Raw genomic sequence first — 22,345 nt, forward strand, 5'->3', positions numbered from 1 at the left:
AATAAAAAATGATTCATAAAAAAAAAAAACAATAAAAAACTATAAGAGAACATTGCATCTTACTTTCCTATCACTTTTATTATTAGACCAAATAAAACATATATGTATGAGCAAGACATGCTTTCAACATGCACAACAATAGACAACCTAATTCCAACCTTGCATGTTGTCATGAGCAACGTACACATGCTTTTAAACTCTCAAAACCTTCCAAATAAGAACTCCTCCAAGCCAAGTACATATGTTCTACTAGCTAGTTGTGCAAAACAAAACCTTGCCTTATACCCTTCTCAACTTCGATACTGGATTCCCATATTCAAAACAAATTTTCATGCATGGAGAAGAAAAACTTCCTAAGAGATGAAACCTTTCTCCAACAACATAAAATTCTTGCTATATTTCTATTTTTGAGTTTTGTTTTGATGGACCCTTTTCATTTAGGTCCACTAGGAGAACATGAATTTAGACCTGTGAAACACAACGTTGCACCATATAAACAAGTCATGAAGAATTGGCCTAAGGACAACATGAGCAGACTCGGACTTCACGGAAAATTAGAATTCGAAAATGAAGTATTTGGACCGGAGTCACTTGAGTTCGATAACATGGGCCGTGGCCCTTACACCGGTTTAGCCGATGGTCGTGTTGTCCGATGGATGGGGGAACAACTTGGTTGGGAAACTTTTGCAGTTGTCACATCCAATTGGTGAGTATCATCAAGAAATTTGTAATCTAATTTGATTAAATCAGCTTTACAATACAACTCAAAATATGACATATAATTTTCATTCAACTATTCATGACTACGTGCCTATAGAGAGACACATTGCAATTATAATTGTTGAATGAAGATCAGACAATTCACATTTTGTGTTCGAAATATGAAATGTCTAAAATATGAAATGAAGATCTTCACGCAATTGCGTGATTGTATACACTCCATTAAGTCTAAAATATTATGTTTTTATATGTCCATATGTGCATTCATGCTAATGAAACTTGGTATTTTTAAAAGGACTGAGAAGATTTGCATGAGGGGAAATGACTCTACAACTCCAAAGCAATGGAAACATGAGAAAACATGTGGGCGTCCCCTTGGTTTAAGATTTGACAAAGAGAGTGGAGATTTATACATAGCAGATGCATATTATGGTCTTCTTATGGTTGGACCAAATGGAGGACTGGCTACACCATTGGCAACCCATGTTGAAGGAAAACCCATTCTCTTTGCAAATGATCTTGATATTCACAAGAACGGGTCCATCTTTTTCACTGACACAAGCACACGATACAATCGAGTGTAATTTCTTCTATTTCTATCTATTCACCAGAGCCAGATTGTTGATAGCCGTTGAATTGAGATCAAATGATATAGATTTAAAGTTCCGTATTTTATATTAAAATAAATCTACAATAAAATTTGGACGGTCATCTCAATTCAACGGTTATCGATATGTTAATGCATTGATCCCCGAATCCAGGGATCCTATTTATTTATTTCAGCTAAGTCCTTATGATGAGTGTTATTGTTTGCAGTGCACACTTTTTTATATTGTTGGAAGGAGAAGGAACAGGTAGGCTCCTTAGATATGATCCTCCTACCAAAACAACTCATGTTGTCTTGGATGGTCTTGTTTTTCCTAATGGAGTGCAAATCTCGAAAGATCAATCCTTCCTCCTTTTTACCGAAACCACCAATTGCAGGTTTTTAACTGCATTAATTATTTCTTTATCAACATATCATACTTATTTTGCATTTTCTCTGCAACTTGTAATACTTGAGGTTAAATGGGATGCAACTCAATTGTAGTTACATTGTGATCTTTTATCTTGGTGCTGCAAACCATTTTTTAAAAAACCTTAGCGACACGAAATTGGACTCTCTACCGTTTCAACATCATACTGCAGCTATAATGAATCCAAATTCGTCCAACAAAATAACTAATTCATTAAATTCTTTAATGACAGGCTAATGAAACTTTGGATAGAAGGTCCTAAAGATGGAACAGTGGAATGTGTAGCCGACCTTCCAGGATTTCCAGACAACGTAAGAATGAATGAAAAAGGACAGTTTTGGGTGGCAATAGATTGTTGTCGAACTGGACCTCAAGAAGTCTTGAGTAACAATCCATGGTTGAGGAGTATTTACTTTCGCTTGCCTGTACGAATGAGCTTGTTGGCTAAAGCGATGGGAATGAAAATGTACACAATGATTGCACTTCTTGATGATAACGGAAAGATTCTTGAAGTTCTTGAAGATCGAGAAGGCAAAGTGATGAAGCTGGTTAGTGAAGTTAAAGAGGAGAAAGGAAAGCTTTGGATTGGAACAGTAGCTCATAATCACATCTCCACCTTACCTTACCCTTAAAAATATGATGACTTTGTCATTCATTAAGTTAAATTTATTGTGTCTTGGTTTAGGATTTTCCTTTTAGTAAAATTAAATGCTAGAACTGCTTAATCTTTATCTGTGTAACAGTATTTTAGTTAATCAAATAATTTTTTCCATTCTATGCCCCTGCAATATAATTGATCACTGTATTATGTTTTTGGTATAGATCACATATTCCTTGTGGGGAGCGACCAAAATTAGTCTAAGATATTGTAATTCTACTTGATTCAAGTAATTAATCTATGCAATTACACGTGGATTATACCCGATTTTTACCAGAGCATAATCTCTCAAACCAGATATAACACTATGTAGATAGCAGAACCATCTGTCAGAAAAATTCAAGTTGTTGAATTCTCGTAGCTTGGATGATAGAAACTATTAGCTAAAATGAAAGATTCTCATGTACCATAAATTCAATTAGATTTGCAAAGTATTGTAATATTGAACAAAACAAACATTTGGTCCCTAAAAGTATAACGCACTGTTATATTGGTCGTTGACTCAGACCGAAACCCAATTAAATCCTTCGCGCTTACCCAACATATGAACACACTACTATCTCATCTAGCAATCTTTTTGCAGTGCTTTTGGTAGCAGATCTAGCAAGTAGCAACCCTTTACTTTGCATGCATTGAAACATAACCAATTATATCTTAAATGCAGATCAAATTATACATTTTACTAGGCTAATTATTACTATTAATCATGAAACTTAGGCCCTATTAGGATATACAGCTTAATTAGTCATTTCACCAAACTGCACAAATGCTATTAAACAAACATGAATTAAAGCTGTGTAGTAGAGCTCCTCTCCCACAGAATTTGGTGTGTGTATTGACACACAAAAACAATGCAAAAACAATTTATTTATAAGAAGGGGGTAGAACTTACACTTCTTTTAAGCTGCTGGCGTACCCTAGGGAGATGGAATCTGTCCATGAATTTGACTGTCTTCCAGGTGCCTTCTATCAGATTCTAACATTTGGATGTTCCATACAACACAGCTACATAAAGTTAACAAAAGGCATTGTAAATAGAATGTGTTTCCATTGAAAGAAAAAATTGTAGACAAGCCACCAATGAAGCACATACACCCTTCGGTCACAAATATAAGCAAAGATTCATATTTTAGATTCATTCAATAAATGATGTATGTTTTCTATAATAAAGACCATATACATCATTTATTTAATGAATCTAAAACATGGATTTTTGCTTATATTTGTGACCGGAGGGTGTACACGGATACTGGACACAGGTAAATAGAATGTGTTTCCATTGAAAGAAAAAATTGTAGACTAGCCACCAATGAAGCACAGACACAGATACACGTCAACACCCATAAAAATTTGAAAAAATGACATAATTCAATATAATCACATTTGTCGGTGTCAGACACTGAACACGTATTCGATCACAAGTGTCGGTGTCAAACGTTTTCACGTGTTGGATCTGGACACGCCTTCGATCACAAGTGTCGGTGCTACATAGCTAGCTATAGCCAATGTGATTAACAGATATGCTAAAAAAAACCATCATATTAGACTATAAACATACACACACAAAGTGTCTCTAACATCATCGTTAGTTAACTAAGTTTAGGAATCTGTTGGCATAAACTATCCTTCCCAAGCCAACTGCAATGCAACATGGAAATGGTTTATCAATATAAAACATAGTGTGGGGGCTAGAAGACCCAAAAACGTTGCATAAAACACTTTCATTTCAATTAGATTATGGTCCGTGTTAAATATATGAATCAAATGGATTGAAGCCGCAAGAGACTTTCCATGATTAGAGTGATGTCGGAATCAATTAATTTTACACAATCAAATTTTGATGAGATAAACTCGTTTTGCAGATAAACTGAATGAACACGTCAGATACAACACACTGCAATTTTAATATCCGTGACGCAACTTCTTGCATGCATGTCCTTTTATTAATAATATAATTAAAAAAACTGATGATATAGTTTTATATGCAGAAAAAAGAAAACGACGACGATGATGAACACTTTATAATCAAAATTGGAACGAACAAGTTCAAATTCAAATCAATATTACAAAATCAAAATCAAAATCAAAGTCTAAAGAATGTTCAAACTTAGTTCTCTTTTGTTCAAATCAAAATCAAAATCCAAAAATGCTCTCACTATTCTTCGCACTTTCACTTCATCTCAATCCTCAAACACTTTCAACAACCTTCAACCTCTCAATGCCTTCAATTCTAGGGTTCCGATCTCTCGTAATTTCTGCACCGCACCGGAAAGAGACTCAATCGAATACGACGTCGTTATAGTCGGAGCTGGTCCCGCCGGTTTATCAGCGGCGATAAGGTTGAAACAACTCTGCCGCGAAAATGATACCGATTTATCTGTTTGCGTTCTTGAGAAAGGTGCTGAAGTTGGTAAGTCAACTTCGTTTCTCTTTCGCTTAATCTATTGCTTAAAGAAAAAGTTATATTAATCGATCTTTCGCAATTTCTGTGTTGTTTTTCTCAGGTGCTCATATTCTTTCTGGGAACGTTTTTGAACCTCGTGCGTTGGATGAACTTCTTCCTCAGTGGAAGCAGCAAGAGGTGCGTTCTTTTCGTAATTCAGTTATTAAACACATGTTTGGATAAACCGCTTATTTTGCAGCTTATAGCGTAAGCTAGGAAAAAGCTATTTCTATGACACAAAAGATCAAATAAAGGAAAGTTGTTTTTGTATAATCTATAAGTTGTTTTCATAAGCTATCCTGAATAGTTTATGAAAATGAGCTGAAAACAGTTTATGAATGTCATAATCTTTTTTCATCAGTTCTCAAAAACAATGTCAAAAGTGCTTATGCCAGTACGTAAGCTCAAATATGAGCCTGTTTGGATTGACTTATTCGAGCTTATTTACTGGTGCAAGCACTTGCGACATTGTTTCTGAGAACTTATGAAAACAGCTTATGACAATTTTCATTTGCTTTTTTCAATTTATTTTTACAAGTTCTCCAATATAGCTTGTAAAAACAACTTATATCACATACAAAAACAATTTAACGTTATTTTATCTTTTGCTATTAATGTAGCTTATACATAAGTGCTTATCATGATAAGCACTTGTGCTATAAGTTGCAAATATGCTTTTATCCAAACATCCTAAGTGTATTCAATTCGTGACTGGCATTGAATTTTGTTTTTTTGATTTGCAGGCTCCTATTAGTACACCTGTTTCTTCTGATAAGTTTTGGTTTCTGACAAAGAATCGTGCGATTTCACTTCCAAGTCCTTTTGACAACAAAGGGAACTATGTAATAAGGTTTCTATAACACGTTTATTCAATTATTTACAGCTGAAAAATAAATTAACTGTTTATTTGACTACTTTGCAATGTTCTTGTTCACAATTCACATATTCCACTTCCAAAATACTTATTTTCGACCATCGGATACAGTTTAAGTCAGTTAGTACGATGGATGGGAGCAAAAGCTGAAGAATTAGGTGTGGAGATATACCCAGGATTTGCTGCTAGTGAGGTATTTCTGCTTTTGCTTCAATATTTCTTCTCTATATTTTTTATTGCTCACTAGTGTATTTCCATGCCAGATATTGTATGATTCTGACAACAAAGTTATCGGTATTGGAACTAATGATATGGGAATCTCAAAAGATGGTTCAAAGAAGGAGAATTTTCAACGTGGCGTTGAAGTCAAAGGTTTCATTTTATACATTTCTTTATCTCGTATATATGTTAATGTGATTTGTCTCCGTTCTTGGAGCAAAAAGATTTTCCTGATTAACGCTTGTCTAGCTGCTCCAGCAACTTGACTATAATCTGGATCAATAGTTTTGCCAATTATTTAGCTCTTTCTGAGGTGTAGTTGTTAACTATGTAAATATTGAATCACATTTAGGCCAAATAACACTTCTGTCCGAGGGATGTCGAGGATCGTTATCAGAGGTATGAAAATTAAATTTTAGGATTGTCTAGCTTTTCCTGTCAATTATTATGTTGATGGTAAAATTTCCAATCTCCCTGTATTCCCTACAGAAAATAATGAAAAAGTACAACCTTAGAGAGAAGGGAGGCGCAGAACATCAGACATATGCTTTGGGAATTAAAGAGGTATAACTACTTCACTTATTTTAGAAGAGATTTTTTTTTAAAAACATCTCGTCATTATTTTTCATGAAAAACTGCAATCTTTCATGATTCTGCTTTTTTGTTCAATTATATATGCATGAAGAATATTTGATTGTTGACTGTTCTAATAACTGAAAGTCATGGGTGTTTTCATTAATCTTATTCGCCAAATTCACTTAGATTCTGCAAACTTATACTTTTAGGTTTGGGAAATTGATGAGGAAAAGCATCAACCTGGTGCAGTACTTCACACGTTAGGATGGCCCTTGGATCATAAAACATATGGAGGATCTTTTCTGTATCACATGAAAGATAGACAAGTAAGATTTGTATTTGTAAGACTGATTGCTAGTCCATATTGTGATTAATGTTGTCCCACCAGCATTATTGTGTGCTCTAAATCTGAAATAAACATACAAAAATACACATGCAGCACAAAACTAACCTCGCTGATTTTCTAATTTTAGTTATGATAATCCAACTTGTTTCTATACCATTTGGCTGTATATTTTTATGATTGAGTGTAGTCTCTTAGCTAGATGGCTGTTCATTCCTAAAATGTGTTTGAAACAACTATGGAGCAAGTTGATATATTTCTATATGATGAAGCCATTTTTCTCACTTTTTCATGGTTTTCTTTTCTGACTAGAAATCTGTTATATCAAGTTATAAACAAGTTACCTGCAGCTGTATTTGCAAACTTTGACTGAACTATACAAGTTTATCATTTCCTGCTAGTTTTTTTTTTTTTTTTTTTTTTACTTTCTTTGCTAACAATATATCCTTCATGTCAAGAATTCCATTTTCCATTGTGACAGATTTCTTTAGGCCTTGTGGTTGCTTTGAACTATCAGAACCCTTTCATGAATCCTTATGAGGAATTCCAGGTAAAGTTTTTTCTTGTGGGTATGTTTAAGGTGCATAATTGAAATTTTATGTTGTCAATTATATGCTACTTAATCTTCATATTTTTTAAATATAGGAAAAAACAAAACTTTTATGCAACCTGACAAGCAATTTCAACATTTCTTTTGAAGTGATTTTCCCGTCTTTGTATGACATGTGCCTGAGTATTTTAAGAGACGTGATTTTCCTTTTAATGAAAATACTCAAATATGTGGTTTTTGTGGTATTTAACTTGGCAAACCACTTCTATGTTTTGTCTAAGTTGCTTGTTCCATCTTTCTAGTATAAGAATGTATGAGCTTTCTTGGGTGAACGTCCATTTATGCAATTTAAATGATTGGAGTTGTCATATGACATCTGTCAGTATTTTACTATTTCTTCTAAGGAATGGTATGTATGTTCAACCCGGGAAGCCACTTCACCTGTCTTCTAAGTTGGTTATGATTGTTTCATTTTTCTACTATCACCTGCATTTATGCAATTCATAGTAATAGAGTCATTTACCTTGCCACATTTGCCAATTATGTTATGGATTTTTTGTGAATCTTTTGCTGGTTGGTTGTGTTGATGATACACTATCTCTCTGAAACTTGAAAGTTAAACCACTTATTCTGATCTCTACTCTTGGTCAATAAGTTTTTTCTCCTTCCTTATCTCCTGTTTCTCATTTGGTTGACCAGAAATTTAAGCATCATCCTGCAATCAAACCATTTCTAGAAGGCGGAACAGTTATCCAGTATGGAGCTCGCACTTTAAATGAAGGTGGTTTTCAGGTACATAAATAATCAACAGCATTCTTTTTTATTTCATGTAACCAATAGGAAAACAATGTAGACTGTAGAGTAATTTACCTTTATGTCCGACACATCGGAGCCTAAAGAGGTCTTGTGTTAATGATGTACTAAGATGAAGGGTGCCAAATGGATACTCCTAACTTTTAAGATCTCTAATGCAAATTTAACGGTATTTGGTGGGTTCTAAATGCTAAAGAGCGTAACGTTGGGAATGGGATATGAAACATAGGGACTAAAAACACAACAAAATTTAAGCACTCAGCAGTCCATGTACTTTTGAAATGTCACATTGTGTCTGACATTGACATCATTTTTCTGAAATGATTATGCTTCATAGTCTAGGCAACATGTCTGCTAACTGTTACAGTGGTCCATGTAAGGCTTGGCTGTTTTCTTTATTGGTGATAGAGGAATCTGACATCCATGAAGAGAAAGTTTTCAAAGACTAATAGCTAGATGAATTATTTGTTATCATATTAGCTTTTTATTTGCGTGTTGTTTGTTCCAATGCATTATTTCTTTAACTTGTTACACATTATTTAAATATAAACGCGATTCTAGTTAAATTTCAGTCTGTCCCATATCCAGTTTTTCCTGGTGGAGCAATTATTGGATGTTCAGCTGGGTTCTTGAATGTGCCTAAGATAAAGGGAACCCACACAGCAATGAAATCAGGTAGGGTATGGAAACTTGCTCTATATTTTGCTGATGTTGATTATTTAGTTTTGGAGAAATTTAAGGAATGAATGTATGATTCTTTAGGGTCATCTCTGTTCTTATGTTTATTAAGTCGACCAATCATTTCTTACTTTTATCAAACACATATGTCGATGTGCTGATGGTTCTGTGTGATATGCAAATAGCAATGTTTCAGATTTTCGTTTACATACATGCATCTAATAGACTAGCACTTATTTTTTTGTAGGAATGCTTGCAGCTGAAGCTGCATTTGGCGTGTTTAATGAAGGTCTAGATATGAATACATATTGGGATGCTTTGAGGAATTCATGGATATGGGAAGAACTATATAAATCTCGGAACTACCGACCTGTTAGTGAAGCTATTCATTGTCATTTTTCTATCTTTCCCTCTCTTCGTTAATTCCTCATAGTTGTACTCATTCATTTCTTGTGATACTTAAAAATATGCTATGTTTAGTTTGTTAAGTTAATATGTCATATTTACTTTTTAGTGATACCTCTTATTGCAGGCCTTCAAATATGGGCTTATTCCAGGACTGGCCTTAAGTGGTCTGGAGCAGTAAGATCTAATTTTTCTTATGGATTTAATCTTCTACACTTCAACACTGGAGAGTACAATTTCCTGTACTCCCTTTTTTCTTGTCTTGGAACTTCACTTAACCTTGTGTTATTCCTATCAGTTACATACTCAAGGGGAGGCACCCAATTACTTTGAAGCATGGTAAACCTGATCATGAAGCTACAAATGTAAGAAACATTGTTCAAGGAATTAAGCTTGTGATTGAATTTTGTTATTTACATATAGGCTATTTATCATATCTTGGCTGGTACAAAATGGTCCTTTTAATTCCGGCATAAAGGCTATTTTAGAAAGAAAAAACTTAGGTACAATTCCTTAGGTACTTTCCGTATGGTTCTTAACTAAATTCACCATGATTTTCTCAAAGTTTGTTATATCCAACAAAGATGTATTTTTAGTTACGAACCATACGAAAAGTACCTAAAGAATTGTACCTAAGTTTTGTCCGTTTTAGAAGCCATTTTCATTGAAGATCCAGAGATGTTAGTCAGATCTGCTTTATGTGTGTTTCTTGTTCTAATAAAACACTGCAAATTAGTGACACTAATACTTTTTTTTTTTTTTTTTTGCCATTTATGCAGGCTGCCGAGTTGCATTCTCCAATTCACTATCCAAAGCCTGATGGCGTCTTCTCCTTTGACGTACCTACATCTCTGCACAGGTTTTGCAACATTAATTCCCTCCTGTTGCTTAATGTTGAGAATTGAATGCAATCATTTTTCAAAGAAATGAAAAAAGGTTGTCTCACAGTTGTGTTCTAGAATAGATATAAGGTTGCATGGTTGAATTTCTGATCTTGTCATTAAAAGAACTTCTCAAAGAGCGCATATAGAGAGTCGTGGAGGAGAGAGCTCAAATTGAAAGCCAATCAGTTCGCTTACACTTCCGTTTATACTTAATATCCTAAATTTTAGGTAAAAGATACTATAGAACACTGTTTTTATTTCTCTGATAAATACTATTTTAATCCTTCCACCCATCCTTCAAAAATAAGAAAGTGATAGCTTTTAGGAGCCATGTTAATTTATTTGTCGTAATGAAACGGCCATCTGTTCCTCCCCATTTAAGAATTGGCTTCGCAATGGGCCTCTCTTGAGTCTTGAGGGTGAGTGGTAAGATGATGCCTTCTATTATGAGAATGTTGTCTAATTAAAGTTAGAGGTCAAATTTTGTTGGCAAATTCAATTTGTAAGAACCACATTTAGTTATATTAGACGACTCGTCATTTTATGTTTTGAATGAAGAGTAAATCAATGGGCACTGATTTATATATGTAGTAATCGTCTGTGTTAGCTTCTCTCTATAGGGCTTTGATGAACGATAACAATGTTGGAAATTATTGATTTATTAATAAACATGCATAATTTCAAGCTCATTTCCTTGCTTCGTAGCGATTTATATTTGGTTTATATACAGAAGCAACACAAATCATGAGCATGATCAACCTCCACATCTTCGATTAAGGGACCCAAAGATTCCCGAACTTACAAATTTACCGGTGTTTGCTGCTCCTGAGTCACGATATTGTCCTGCACGAGTATACGAGTAATGCACACTTACTACAGCTTGGTTTCAAAAGGGTTTTTAGTTTCTGAATCATTCTCTGATGTTTTTCATATATCCTTCTCAAATATAGATATGCTGCAGATGAGCAAAATCAACTGAAGTTGCAGATTAATGCTCAAAATTGTTTGCATTGCAAGGTAAATTTTCAGACTGATTTGGAGGATATTTTAAATTTGAAGGATCTTACTTTTAATCTCTACTCATCAAATATTTTCGAATCTTCCGTATCCTACACGGTTTAATTCAGTGCTTTGATATTCAGGCTTGTGATATCAAAGATCCAAAGCAAAACATCAAGTGGACAGTGCCTGAAGGGGGTGGAGGCCCGGGATACTCGGTTATGTAGATTCAGGAGTTAGTCATGTATTGTTGACCCCGCAAATTTGCGACTTCCTTAATATTAGTGCAATCTCCTGCATTAAATACATGTATTGTGGCCCCCTTTCCCTAATACATACACAGTACACACAAACCTGATAGTGCCAAAAGAGGAATACTTCAGTAAACGTTATTTGTGAAATAAAATAAGTTGCCAAGGTTCCTCATCTTAATTACAACATGCATGTTATCGTTAGACTATTATATTAAAAATTAGGATTCCAACCAAAATAATTTGCAATTGTAAAAATAAGTGTATCCCTTTCCAATATATTGAATACATAACTTTCCATCAAAATTTACTTTCTACTTATTAAATAATATTTTTAGGACACAGTTAGCATCTGCCGAAAAATTATGGCTGTCTAGTGTTTTTTGCACTTAAATAGTCTTTCATGCAAGTAGTTTCACATCACATATATTTCAAAAATTGTCTTTCAAGCATCAATCTTTAAAATTGGCTTAAACTTTTTATTACAAGTTGAGAAATCTCCTTTTGTGCTTCGGCTACTTTTTTATTCATTAAAAAAAAAAGTGGACAAATCAAAATAAAGATCACGACTAAAAAAACATAAGCACAAAATGTCGCCATTAGAAGTGTTACCCAAAAAAAAAAGTGTATCAGTTTAGTTTGCATTAATTTTTGTGCAATGTACCATGTTCGCATCCATCAATCAAAGCTCATTGCATAGCTACAAAGAACAAACATCCCTACCTACCTCGGTTTATCCTAGCCAATTGAATTAACTGAGGTGCCCATAAATTCACCAATTTTATTAGTACAAAACAAAATTCAACGCATTACTCTATATCTGCAACTATAAAATTTCACTCTTTAAGAATAAAAAATATAACAAGGCTGCAACCTACAAAACACACACACTGACAAAGGGAAATCTAAAATGTGATTAATCAATGCACGGTTTCTTAAATCTTAACAAACCTCCCAATGAAATATCCGTGCAATGTATACCAAGTTCAAGTTGCAAAGCTACCCAGAATAGAGATCCTTTAGGCATGACAAATGAAGAGGCAGATTTCATGCAATCATATTGACCATCCGATCAAATCAAACAGCTTGTATGTTAAAATGCATTTAAAATATTATGTTAAAATGCATTTAAAATATATTTGAAAAAATGTAAATGCAAACCGCCCAATTACCAAGAAAAGATAAGATTGGTTGGCTTCTAATATGCAGGGACTCCAAAGTCCAAGTCCAACAAATGAAAGCATTTACCCCTTCGTCCTTCGGTTGATTGTGCGAAGGTGAAATGCTAAAAAAACATAGGAATATACCATCTCAATCAATAAAGTAAACAAACCTATTGTAGTTTTGACAAAATCATCCCTACATTGATATATCCATAGCCAATTAACTGAGGTGCCAAGAAATTTTAGTATTATACATAACAAAATGCAACACATAAATCTAAATCTGTAACTACAAACATTTGTACTGTTTAAGAATAAAAAATAGAACAAGGCTGCAACCTACCAACACTAGGACACCGAGACAATGAAATCTAAAAAGTTATACGACAATGCGCAGTTTCTCAACAATCCTTGGCTGCCGAAGGATTTACATCTGATGAAGGATTATCTTTGGGGCATGGAGGTGTAGTTGCTCTCATTTTCAAGTCACCTGATTGTTGTTGTTGTTGTTGTTCCTGCTGCTGCTGCATTTGTTGTTGTTGCATTTGTTGCTGCTGTATTTGTTGGTGTTGTTGTATTTGTTGCTGAAACTGATGTTGCTGCTGTTTCTGAGGATGAATTTGAAGCTGTTGAAACTGTTGTGCAGCCAAAAGAGTGTGCATGGCATGGTTATTATTGGGATAGAACTGTTGCCCTCCTCCAAAAGAATTAAAGTTCATAGGTCCTCCATTTGGCGGCATAGCTTGCCCAGTCAGTACTTTCAAATGCGTAATTTCCTCTTTTAACGCGTCATTTAAAGCTACAAGGACAAACAGAAAGTGAATTATTTCTCATAATATTAGTAGTGCAAAGATCAAGATAAACTGTCCACCTTGGATATTCTCAAGCTTATATATTTAAAGCTGTGAAACTCAAATTTCATGTAAAATTGCATATTTCAGCTTTATTCAATCAGAAAACCAACCCAACAACAAAATTTTGCAGCCAGCTTCACACTAAACATGCACCTTCACCTAAGACAAATATATTAATCTATTGGGAAAAACTGACTAATGTCATATACCATATTGTAAATTGCAAGGATATTACACACGGACCATATTGCATTAAATAAATACTTTTTCAGAGATAGAGTTAGAAAGAGAAGCAACTAATTAACTAAAGCAGCAAAGAAGTAGCTTCAGGAAACATTTATAATGTTGTGGACTTACCATCCTGCAAGTGAACTTGTTGCTCCATGGTTTGCAACCTCAGCTTCAGCTCACTGTTCTCAGAATTCAGTCCACTTGTATCTCTCTGTTCATAATAGACCAAAAAATATTAATATAGTCCTACTATTAGCTTTTAAACCAGAAGGTGAAATAGTAATTGGCAGCAGTAAAGCACTCAACATCTGAAAAGAAAGCACAAATGTAAATACCTGTAAGAGAGTTAACTGCGCAGACAAAGATGTTGCTTCCGTTTGCAATGTCTGCACTTTCCTTTCAAGCTCAGCAATATAGCGCATCTTCCTTTCTTTTGACCTTGCCGCAGACTGCCTATTTGCCCATATCCTGTTACACACAAATATAAGCAGTGTTTGTCGATGTTGGAAAGTTCGTCTACCCAAACCAAAAAAGAGATAGAAAAAAAAAAAAAAAAACAGAAAATAGTTCATACACCCATCACTTTCCAAGTGCAATAGATAAAGCAAAATAGGCCCAGGGGATAATACCATATATTGATGAGCTGGAACTTATAACAATAAAAAGATGTATAGACTGTGCCCTCTAAGGGAGGCCATTCTATCTGAGCAGTATTTCATCAATACCTGCCGCAGTGTGGGAGGGGATCAAAAGGCCCAATAATGGGATTTTTTGGAAGAGTAACCACACCCAAAAACAGTTTTAGAAAGTAACTATTGTTCAAATACTACCAAAACAATGGTGTGAGTGTGTAACTCTAATTAGTGTTATTATCAATGAGATGTCATCATTTTCCTTCAAATAAATAAAATGCAACCTGGTGCTATAGAGCTACTTCCATGATAACATCCAGGGAAGGGTTGGACCCATTATGGGTCTATTGTAGTTAATCTTACCTAGCATTTGCAAAACATTTGCAAGAGACTGATTTAACAAACTGAACTGTGACTTTATAGTCATACAGCAACTATTGCAACATTTTCTTTCAGTAGACCTTAGAACAACAACAACAACTAAGCCTTGGTAGACCTTAGAAAAATCTTACAATTTTTTAAGCCTCCTTATCAATTGCAAAGTATACCAAAACCTACAATATTTTGTATGCCACAAATATAGTGTTATTATGGTTCATGTTTTGGAATGCCATGTTGTGTTTATTAATTTCAACAGGAAGGTACTTTTGTATTATACATAGGTCTTCTGGAATTGATCTACAGTTCCATTTCTGAGATTTTTTCTCATTAATTTTTTTCTAAAAACCAAAGTCCTATCCTGTCTCAAAGACCCAATACATTTTCTAAAATTTGATATCCTATCCTGCCTCAATAGTTTTGCTAAACATGTTTATAAGCTATATAGTATTGCTATATCCAGTGAATAAAATTATCCCGAAAAGATAGTGAAAGAGAAATTAGCCAATGACAAAACAGAGCTTTGAGGAATTCACGGCATGTTGGTGAAAAAAAAGGTGGAAGTCAATAATACAGACCGAGTGGAATACACGTCAGGATGATTTCACGTGATTACAATTCGCTACAAATAGCATTTTTGTTAGCTCTACACCTAATTTATGAATGCTAGATTACACACTAATAAATACAGAATAATATATAACATTTGGAATAAAAACAGTGTTTTGCTATGTAGTATTGCTTTACAAACAATTATGTAAAATAACTAAGAAACATTATGGTACAAAATGACATGTTCTAGAAATAATACCTTTTTGCACGCTTGGGGTCAATCAAGGCAAGTTCTGCAAGCTTTGCCGCTGACATTGCTTTTTTGGAATCAGCTGCAGACATGTCATCTGAACCCGAGACTAACATCTCAGGTTTGATTGTTGTTGACCCATCCATGGATTGGCTGTGCTGGTGTCTGATTCTGGGCCTTTCATTTGTAGTACCAACTGCCATGTTTTCCCCAGAAGAGGTACCTCCCCCTGATGTCTGCCCTACCGACATTGGCGCCAAACCTGATGCTCCGGCAGCATTAGACCCCTCACCCATTTGAAAATTAGACGTTGCTGACGACGAATTGAACTTATCCATATCAAGGTACATGGACAACAAATCTTCCTCGGTATCGTCAGAGAACGACGGTCCATCAGCACCACCAACTACACCGAGGTCACTATCAAAGCTAATATCATCCGGCAAGGTAAGAATCTCGGAATGAGCACGTCTATGACCTCTATTTCTCGGAGGATTATCAGACATTTTGCTTATATCATGACTAAAGCCACTAGAATCTGAGCTGGTTCCAGGAGCAAGCGGCGGATACGACGATGATGGGGGTTCAGATTTCACATTGAAACCACTTCCAGTTGGTGAATAACCCGGATAACGTCCTGATGGAGGTGGAAAACCACCGCCAAGACCCAATGATTTGTCCTTTTCCATTCACGATTCCTTGACCCTAAACAACACTAAGCAATCACAACCCCTAATCCAGTTCAATCACTTCAAAACCCTAGTAACAAATTAATAATAATAATAATAAAAATAAATCAATAAAAAATCAAATTTTTAAACAACCCAATTTCTTAAACTAGCTCATTAGAACAATAAATAACAAAAGAGAAAAATTGGAATGAAAAAATATAAAAAACAAAAATGAATTTCGTTGTTGAAATTTGAAATGATGAAGGAGTGAGAAGTTTTACCTTTGCGCCGCGTAGATCAGGGGAGATAGATTGGAGCAAAGAATGAAAACCCTAGAAATAGAGAGAAAGGGGAAATGAATATCGAAATGAAGAGAGAGAAAGTGGAGATCTGAGAGAGAGAGAATGAAAAACTGAAGCTTCAAACTCAAGACATCATTCCATTCTCGTCAACGAATCAAACCCATACAGTTGGTACTATTGTTTTATACGGTACATGTCTTAAACCAATCTTTATCTACTATTGTTTTATTGCGTGTCTGGTTTACGGTCCATTCGAATTAATAGATTTATTAAATTTGTTTATTATTAAACATTGCTTATAATGTGCTAAAAATATTATGTATTTGGTTCAAAATTTGTATCAGACACATCAACTAATGTTGATCTATTTTTGCTTACATTTTGAGATGAATTGAGTATTGTTTAAGCATCTCCGTGAGCTTAGTTTAGTTGTTAGGGATATGAAAATTGCTTTTCTGACTTCAAAAACGTCATATTAACACATGGAAATTCCTGAAAAACCTTAGCGGTAGTTAATTACTTGCAAACCAATAATAGTTAACCCGCTGAAGCCAACCGCAGTTAACTGTCGCTTAATTATTTTTTTTCAATCTATGTTAGACCCACTTACGGTTTGATATGTCAGGTCTTGGTCTTTATTGTGAGTGAAAAAGTCTCAAGTGGATGGTAGACCCACTTACACCTAATCAATTTATGTTCTCTCTCCTCACCAACTCATTCTTTCCTCAACTCTCTTTCCTGCATCTTTCTGCAAAAACCCATAACTCTAATGGAACATAACAGGTGCCTCATAAATTTATCATTGTTTGTCCAAATGAATCAATTTAAGCTCTACTAATTTACATGGAATCCTTGATTAATAACATGTTTATCTGGTTTAAAATTTCTAATGTTTCATTCCTCTTTAAAATTTAAAAAAGCATGCACTATAATTTGTTATTTGTGTTTTGTTGGCCACTGATACAACTTTTTGAACCATAATGATAAACAAAGGAAACAAAAAACAAAACAACATAGAAAGAAGATTCTCACGTTGGCACCATGCAATTAACAAGAAATATGTGCCTGCTCAATTAGAACTGTGCCTGAGGTGGCCTATAAAAATCAATATACATGCTTCACGGTAGTTAAGTACTGCTGGAGCAATTTTTTTTTTTTTTGTGTTGTATACTTGGAATGGTAGTTAATTACCGTCGGATAAATCCAGCGGTAGTTAATTACCGTCAGGGGTAAAAACGTTATTTTCATGTGTCAATATGACGTTTTGAATGTCAGAAAAGCAATTTTCTAGAGATATTGCATATTATATGTAGGGTTGGGGTTCGAACCCTAAACACCTCCACTTTTTTTTTAGCAAAAGCCCTAGACACCTCACTTAAATCTATTGTATTCCCTAGTTTTTCATCAATTTAATAAATGTTTACTTATTTTCATGAATTTTTTGAAGGGTTATTTTCATGAATTAGTGTTTTGAGATATGATGTATGATGAAATAGTTTATCTAAAACAAAACTTCAAGGATTTGATCTTTTTTTTTGAAAGGAAAACTTCAAGGATTTGATCTAGTGGTTAAATGATAGGTTTTGACCTTAAAGGATTTAGATTTGAGTTTCGTTAGTGTTTTTAGAGGAACAAAAATATAAATCTTTGTAAGTATTCTTTGAGTTTCAAGATCCTTTCTATCTTAGATTAAGATATCACCCCTTTTAAAATACATGTAAATTATATGTAAACTCCCACAACATCTTGTTGATTCTTACAGAAAATGGGACGGAAATCATTGGGTTTGAACTTTGAAGACTTATAACTTTTCACACCGAAAAGGCTCTACAAACTTTCAAACTTTAAATAATTGACCATAGATAATACATATTAACATCACGAATTGTAGGAAAAGTTAAAATACTTATAACTTTTAAATCACATCCTTTTTATGCGCCTGAGCCTGAGGTATTATTTTCGGTTTCCCTATTATGCGTGTGAAATGTTCCTTCAGTTATACTAACTTGTATTGAGTTGACTTTGACCATCGTTGCAATGATTTCCTTCCCGCATAAGCTTATAAAAACACGTTCCTTCAGTATTAATGCTCTTTCCTCTAATATTATTTTGAACTACTAGTTAATAATTGACATATCAGCATGAAAGTTTCTCATCCTTGATTGCACTTTAGTTGTTTGCTTAATAATTGACTGTTAACAAGGTCCTAAAGAAGTTTTTGTTTTTGGTTCCTCGTGATTCATGATATCCATTGTAATGTCATTTAATTCATCAACTTTGTCAACCCTAGGCAGATTAGGTTTCTTTTGCCTTGCGGCCGCTATTGTCATCTATTTACCTATTTTTTTGACACACGTTAAATACCTTCCAGCATCTTAATACTCTTACTTAGGTCACAAGTTTGCGTTACCAAGCTCGGCTCATCAATTTACCTTAGTGATTGTTCATGTAACTATTTTGCCAAGAAACTCATTGTATTAATCTTTGTTAAATTTGTGTTCGATTTGTTTGCTAATCCCAACAAGATCAACTAGGTGAATCACACTCTCGTATCTTTGATTCCAAAGTGCCATGAGTCAGCTAAAGTTACTCATTTACGCCTTATTTTCAAAGTTATTTATAAAATTGTGGTTTCTTAGAGATTTAGATCAATCATTCATCATATTGCGTCTAGTAATCAAAGTAGCTTTATTCCGCGAGCAGAAACATTGTTGAATATATTCTTGTATTGGAGGAAGTTATTTCTAGTCTTAATCATATGCATGGAAAAAAGGGTTTCGTGATCTCAAAGATTGATATGAAAAAAGCTATAGAGAGACTTTGACCTTTCTAAACTTACTGATGCAGATTGATTACCAAGAAAATGTCGGTTTTTGCCTTGTATTTATTCCCTAAATTTATGATGTCTTAGTGACCGCATGACCTAAATCATCTAACATGCGTCTATTTCAGATTTTAGAAGTTTATTTAGTTTTAATTGTTATTTAGTCATTTTGAACTAATAATGTTTTTTTATGGTTCATTTTCTGAAACATGTTGAGCATTTGTTGTGAAGTTGTAGGAAGATGCAACCTTGGGAAGGAATCTAGAGTTGCATCGTTGAAGGACTTTCAGCACGAGTCGTACACCGGTACAAACTTGGGTCCATCATTGGGGAATGAATTTTGATGATTTGCCACCCATGATTTGCCACCCTTCCTCATCCCTATCGTCGATTCTCATATACTTACACGTTAGCCTACCCATACTCAACAGGGATGAGAAATTGAATCTCATCCTTGTCCTCGACAGGTTCGGGTATCCTTCCCCATCTTCGTACCCGCAGTGAATCATTTTTTTAATACAAAAAGAAGTTTTCCCATCTTCGGTAGATAAGATTACAATATAGTTCTATATCAAAATGATGTTTTTAAAACAATTAGAAGTTTTTATTGAAAAGGTATTTAAAACAATTAGAAGTTTTTAAAAATGTGTATATTTGGTTGTATATATAATGAAAACTTATGTGTAGTTTGTTGATATATTTATGCTACATAAAATATTATAAATTAATTTAAAATTTAAATAAAATATTCAGTGGATAAGATCAAAGTAATGTATGTAATTTGTTGAGATGAGATATTTACGACAAATCAAATTTAATAGAACTTTTATTTCTTTTTCTATACATAGTAAAAGTTGGAGTAAAAATTGGATTGTTTGTTTTTGTAGATGGTCCCTAAGCAATATTTTTGGAATTTTTTTTCTTCTGACCCTATCACCAAAAAAATTGATATGTCTGTCCATGGTTGAAAACTATTGATACAAATGCCCCTGTTTTTCAATTTAGTTGGCGAGTATATATACCTATTTTTTCAACATTCTCTGTGAAACTGCATGCTTTTATCTGAACTTCTCTCCGCTCTACATTTCAGTTGGCGAGCATTATATTTTTTTTAGTTTTTTTCCCTGTTCTAAAATGGCGAACTAGCCATTTTCTTTAGGTTTTTTATTTTTGTGCTCTATGTTTAAAATGACCATTGAGTTTTTTTTTTTTTTTGTACACTTTTTATTTTATCTAATACTATAAATACACCCTTCCCCTTATCAGAAACAACACTTCATACATTTCTATCATATTCTACTTTTATAGACGAGCGAAATGATAATAATAATTATTATTATATTAAGATAATTCGAAATAAAATACACTACAAAGGAAATTAACTACTGATGATTAACAGTTAGACAATTCCTGCGAATATGACCGGTCTTGGAACACAGTCCACATTTTCTCGGTGCTTTTTTCACAAAATTAGGAGAAGATAAACGTAATAAATGTTTGAAGTTTGTAACAATGTTTCATTTTAATGAAAAAATCATTTTAGGTTGTTTTTTAAAATTAAAGAAATGTGGTTGTTTAAAAAAAAAGAAACAAAAACAAAAGTAAGGCCGTTACAAAACAAAAAAAAATTGGAAAAAAATGGGCATGCTCGCCATTTTAGTTGGCAAACATGTAAAAAATTAAATGAAAAAAAATAACAATGGCTAGTTCGCCATTTGATATCAAGAACAGGAAGAAAAAAAACTAAAAAAAATATGATGCTCGCCAAGTGAAATGTAAAACATGCAGTTTTTGCAGAGAATATTGAAAAAATAGGCATGCTCGCCAACTAAAGTGAAGAACAGAGATATTTGTATCAATAATTTTGAATTAGGGGCAGACATATCAATTTTTTTTGACAGGGGAGGAAGAATTTTTTTTCATATTTTTGCTCTCTCCTGAAAGAATTATAAGTCACCCTATGCATTTATGTTTGCTCTACTACACCAATCACATCATGAATTTCTGTTTTCTAGAATGGCATAGACATATCACTTGTTTGTCTTAGTCATCACAACATACACAAGGCATCAGTAATTATTTTAACTACGGACTTGTCCTGAACAGGCTTAAGCCAGAGACGGATGCTGGGGTTTATGTGGGCATGTGCATGCACTAAATATTTGGGAATTTTTTTTTAACTGTTACTATAATATAGGAATATTTGATATTTTGTTGAAGAGAAATGATATTCTAACAACCATTTTGTGACAACCTATGTGACAACTTTATCTCTCATACTCACATTATCTTTTTACTTTCTCTCTCTATTGCTTTGGTTTCCGTGTCACTATCTACTTTTCCTTTGAAAATTGGTGGTTGTCACAAAAATTATTGATTTTTAGTTGTTAGACCATATACAATGGGAAAAATAATTCAATACCCTTCAACACCCACTTTTTCAATTCCCAACACTCCACATCATTTTCTCTCTCTTAATTCAACACCCATTCAATTTTTACCACTCCAATAGTAAACATTCAACACCCTACCCCACCACTTTTTATTTCTTATTCTTATTTAATTTTTGTTTTTATAATTACATAAAATTATAATTATCGATTATAATTAAATTAAAATAATACAATTAATTTTTTTAAAACAATATTTATTTGGGTGTTGATAATTATTGGGATTTTGGTAGTTAAATGGGTAATCAGAAGAATTTTGGGTGTTGAATTGATTGTTATTGGGATCCATTTCACTAATCAAAGACTAAAACTTCAAAAGAAAGACTAATAATATGATTAAGAGAGTGAAAAACTTGATTTTTTTTTCTGTGTCCAAATCAAATGATCCAAGTCTCTATTTATAGAGAAAAAAAAATCACGAAATTTTGGTAAAAAAAATAAAATAAAAAAATTATTTGCAATGAAATAATTGAGTCCAAAATATTAAGAAGATAAAAAATCAAAGCAGCCAATCGTAGCAAGCCACGTGTCCCTGCATATTCAAAAAAAAAATCTCTCTCTGCGCCCTTTGTCTCCACACGCGCCCCTGTCGGCGCGTGCATCACACGC

The 22,345-nt window shown here is 33.8% G+C and overlaps 3 protein-coding genes across 4 annotated transcripts; 2 read left to right on the plus strand and 1 right to left on the minus strand.

Annotated features, from left to right (window-relative positions):
- Positions 1-211: 211 nt before the first annotated feature.
- LAP3 (Calcium-dependent phosphotriesterase superfamily protein) lies at positions 212-2,513 on the plus strand. Its single transcript, XM_085747046.1, has 4 exons — positions 212-706; positions 1,016-1,300; positions 1,537-1,704; positions 1,969-2,513. The coding sequence occupies exons 1-4, from the start codon at positions 336-338 to the stop codon at positions 2,366-2,368; spliced, it is 1,224 nt and encodes a 407-aa protein (XP_085603172.1). The 5' UTR covers positions 212-335; the 3' UTR covers positions 2,369-2,513.
- Positions 2,514-4,448: 1,935 nt separating this feature from the next.
- On the plus strand, positions 4,449-11,735 carry ETFQO (electron-transfer flavoprotein:ubiquinone oxidoreductase). 2 transcript variants are annotated; one of them, XR_015027786.1, is made up of 19 exons: positions 4,449-4,804; positions 4,899-4,975; positions 5,581-5,687; positions 5,823-5,904; positions 5,975-6,083; positions 6,283-6,329; positions 6,420-6,494; positions 6,716-6,832; positions 7,331-7,399; positions 8,099-8,191; positions 8,785-8,887; positions 9,138-9,262; positions 9,423-9,472; positions 9,594-9,660; positions 10,075-10,154; positions 10,260-10,407; positions 10,910-11,038; positions 11,130-11,196; positions 11,322-11,735. XR_015027786.1 is itself a non-coding variant. In XM_085747051.1 (18 exons), the coding sequence occupies exons 1-18, from the start codon at positions 4,492-4,494 to the stop codon at positions 11,403-11,405; spliced, it is 1,794 nt and encodes a 597-aa protein (XP_085603177.1). In that variant the 5' UTR covers positions 4,449-4,491; the 3' UTR covers positions 11,406-11,735. The 2 variants fall into 2 exon arrangements, 1 of the variants encoding a protein (XP_085603177.1); XM_085747051.1 differs by lacking the exon at positions 10,260-10,407.
- A 1,036-nt stretch (positions 11,736-12,771) lies between these two features.
- LOC146951093 (Basic-leucine zipper (bZIP) transcription factor family protein) lies at positions 12,772-16,618 on the minus strand. The gene is made up of 5 exons (XM_085747052.1): positions 16,442-16,618; positions 15,499-16,248; positions 14,013-14,145; positions 13,804-13,888; positions 12,772-13,391 (listed from the first exon to the last, which is right to left on the minus strand). Exons 2-5 carry the CDS (start codon positions 16,176-16,178, stop codon positions 12,994-12,996), a joined length of 1,296 nt encoding a protein of 431 aa, XP_085603178.1. The 5' UTR covers positions 16,179-16,248; positions 16,442-16,618; the 3' UTR covers positions 12,772-12,993.
- Positions 16,619-22,345: the final 5,727 nt, after the last annotated feature.

Source organism: Medicago sativa, chromosome 2 (genome assembly GCF_051527215.1).
Source record: "Medicago sativa cultivar Bolivia chromosome 2, Bolivia_mono, whole genome shotgun sequence".
Classification (NCBI taxonomy): domain Eukaryota; kingdom Viridiplantae; phylum Streptophyta; class Magnoliopsida; order Fabales; family Fabaceae; genus Medicago; species Medicago sativa.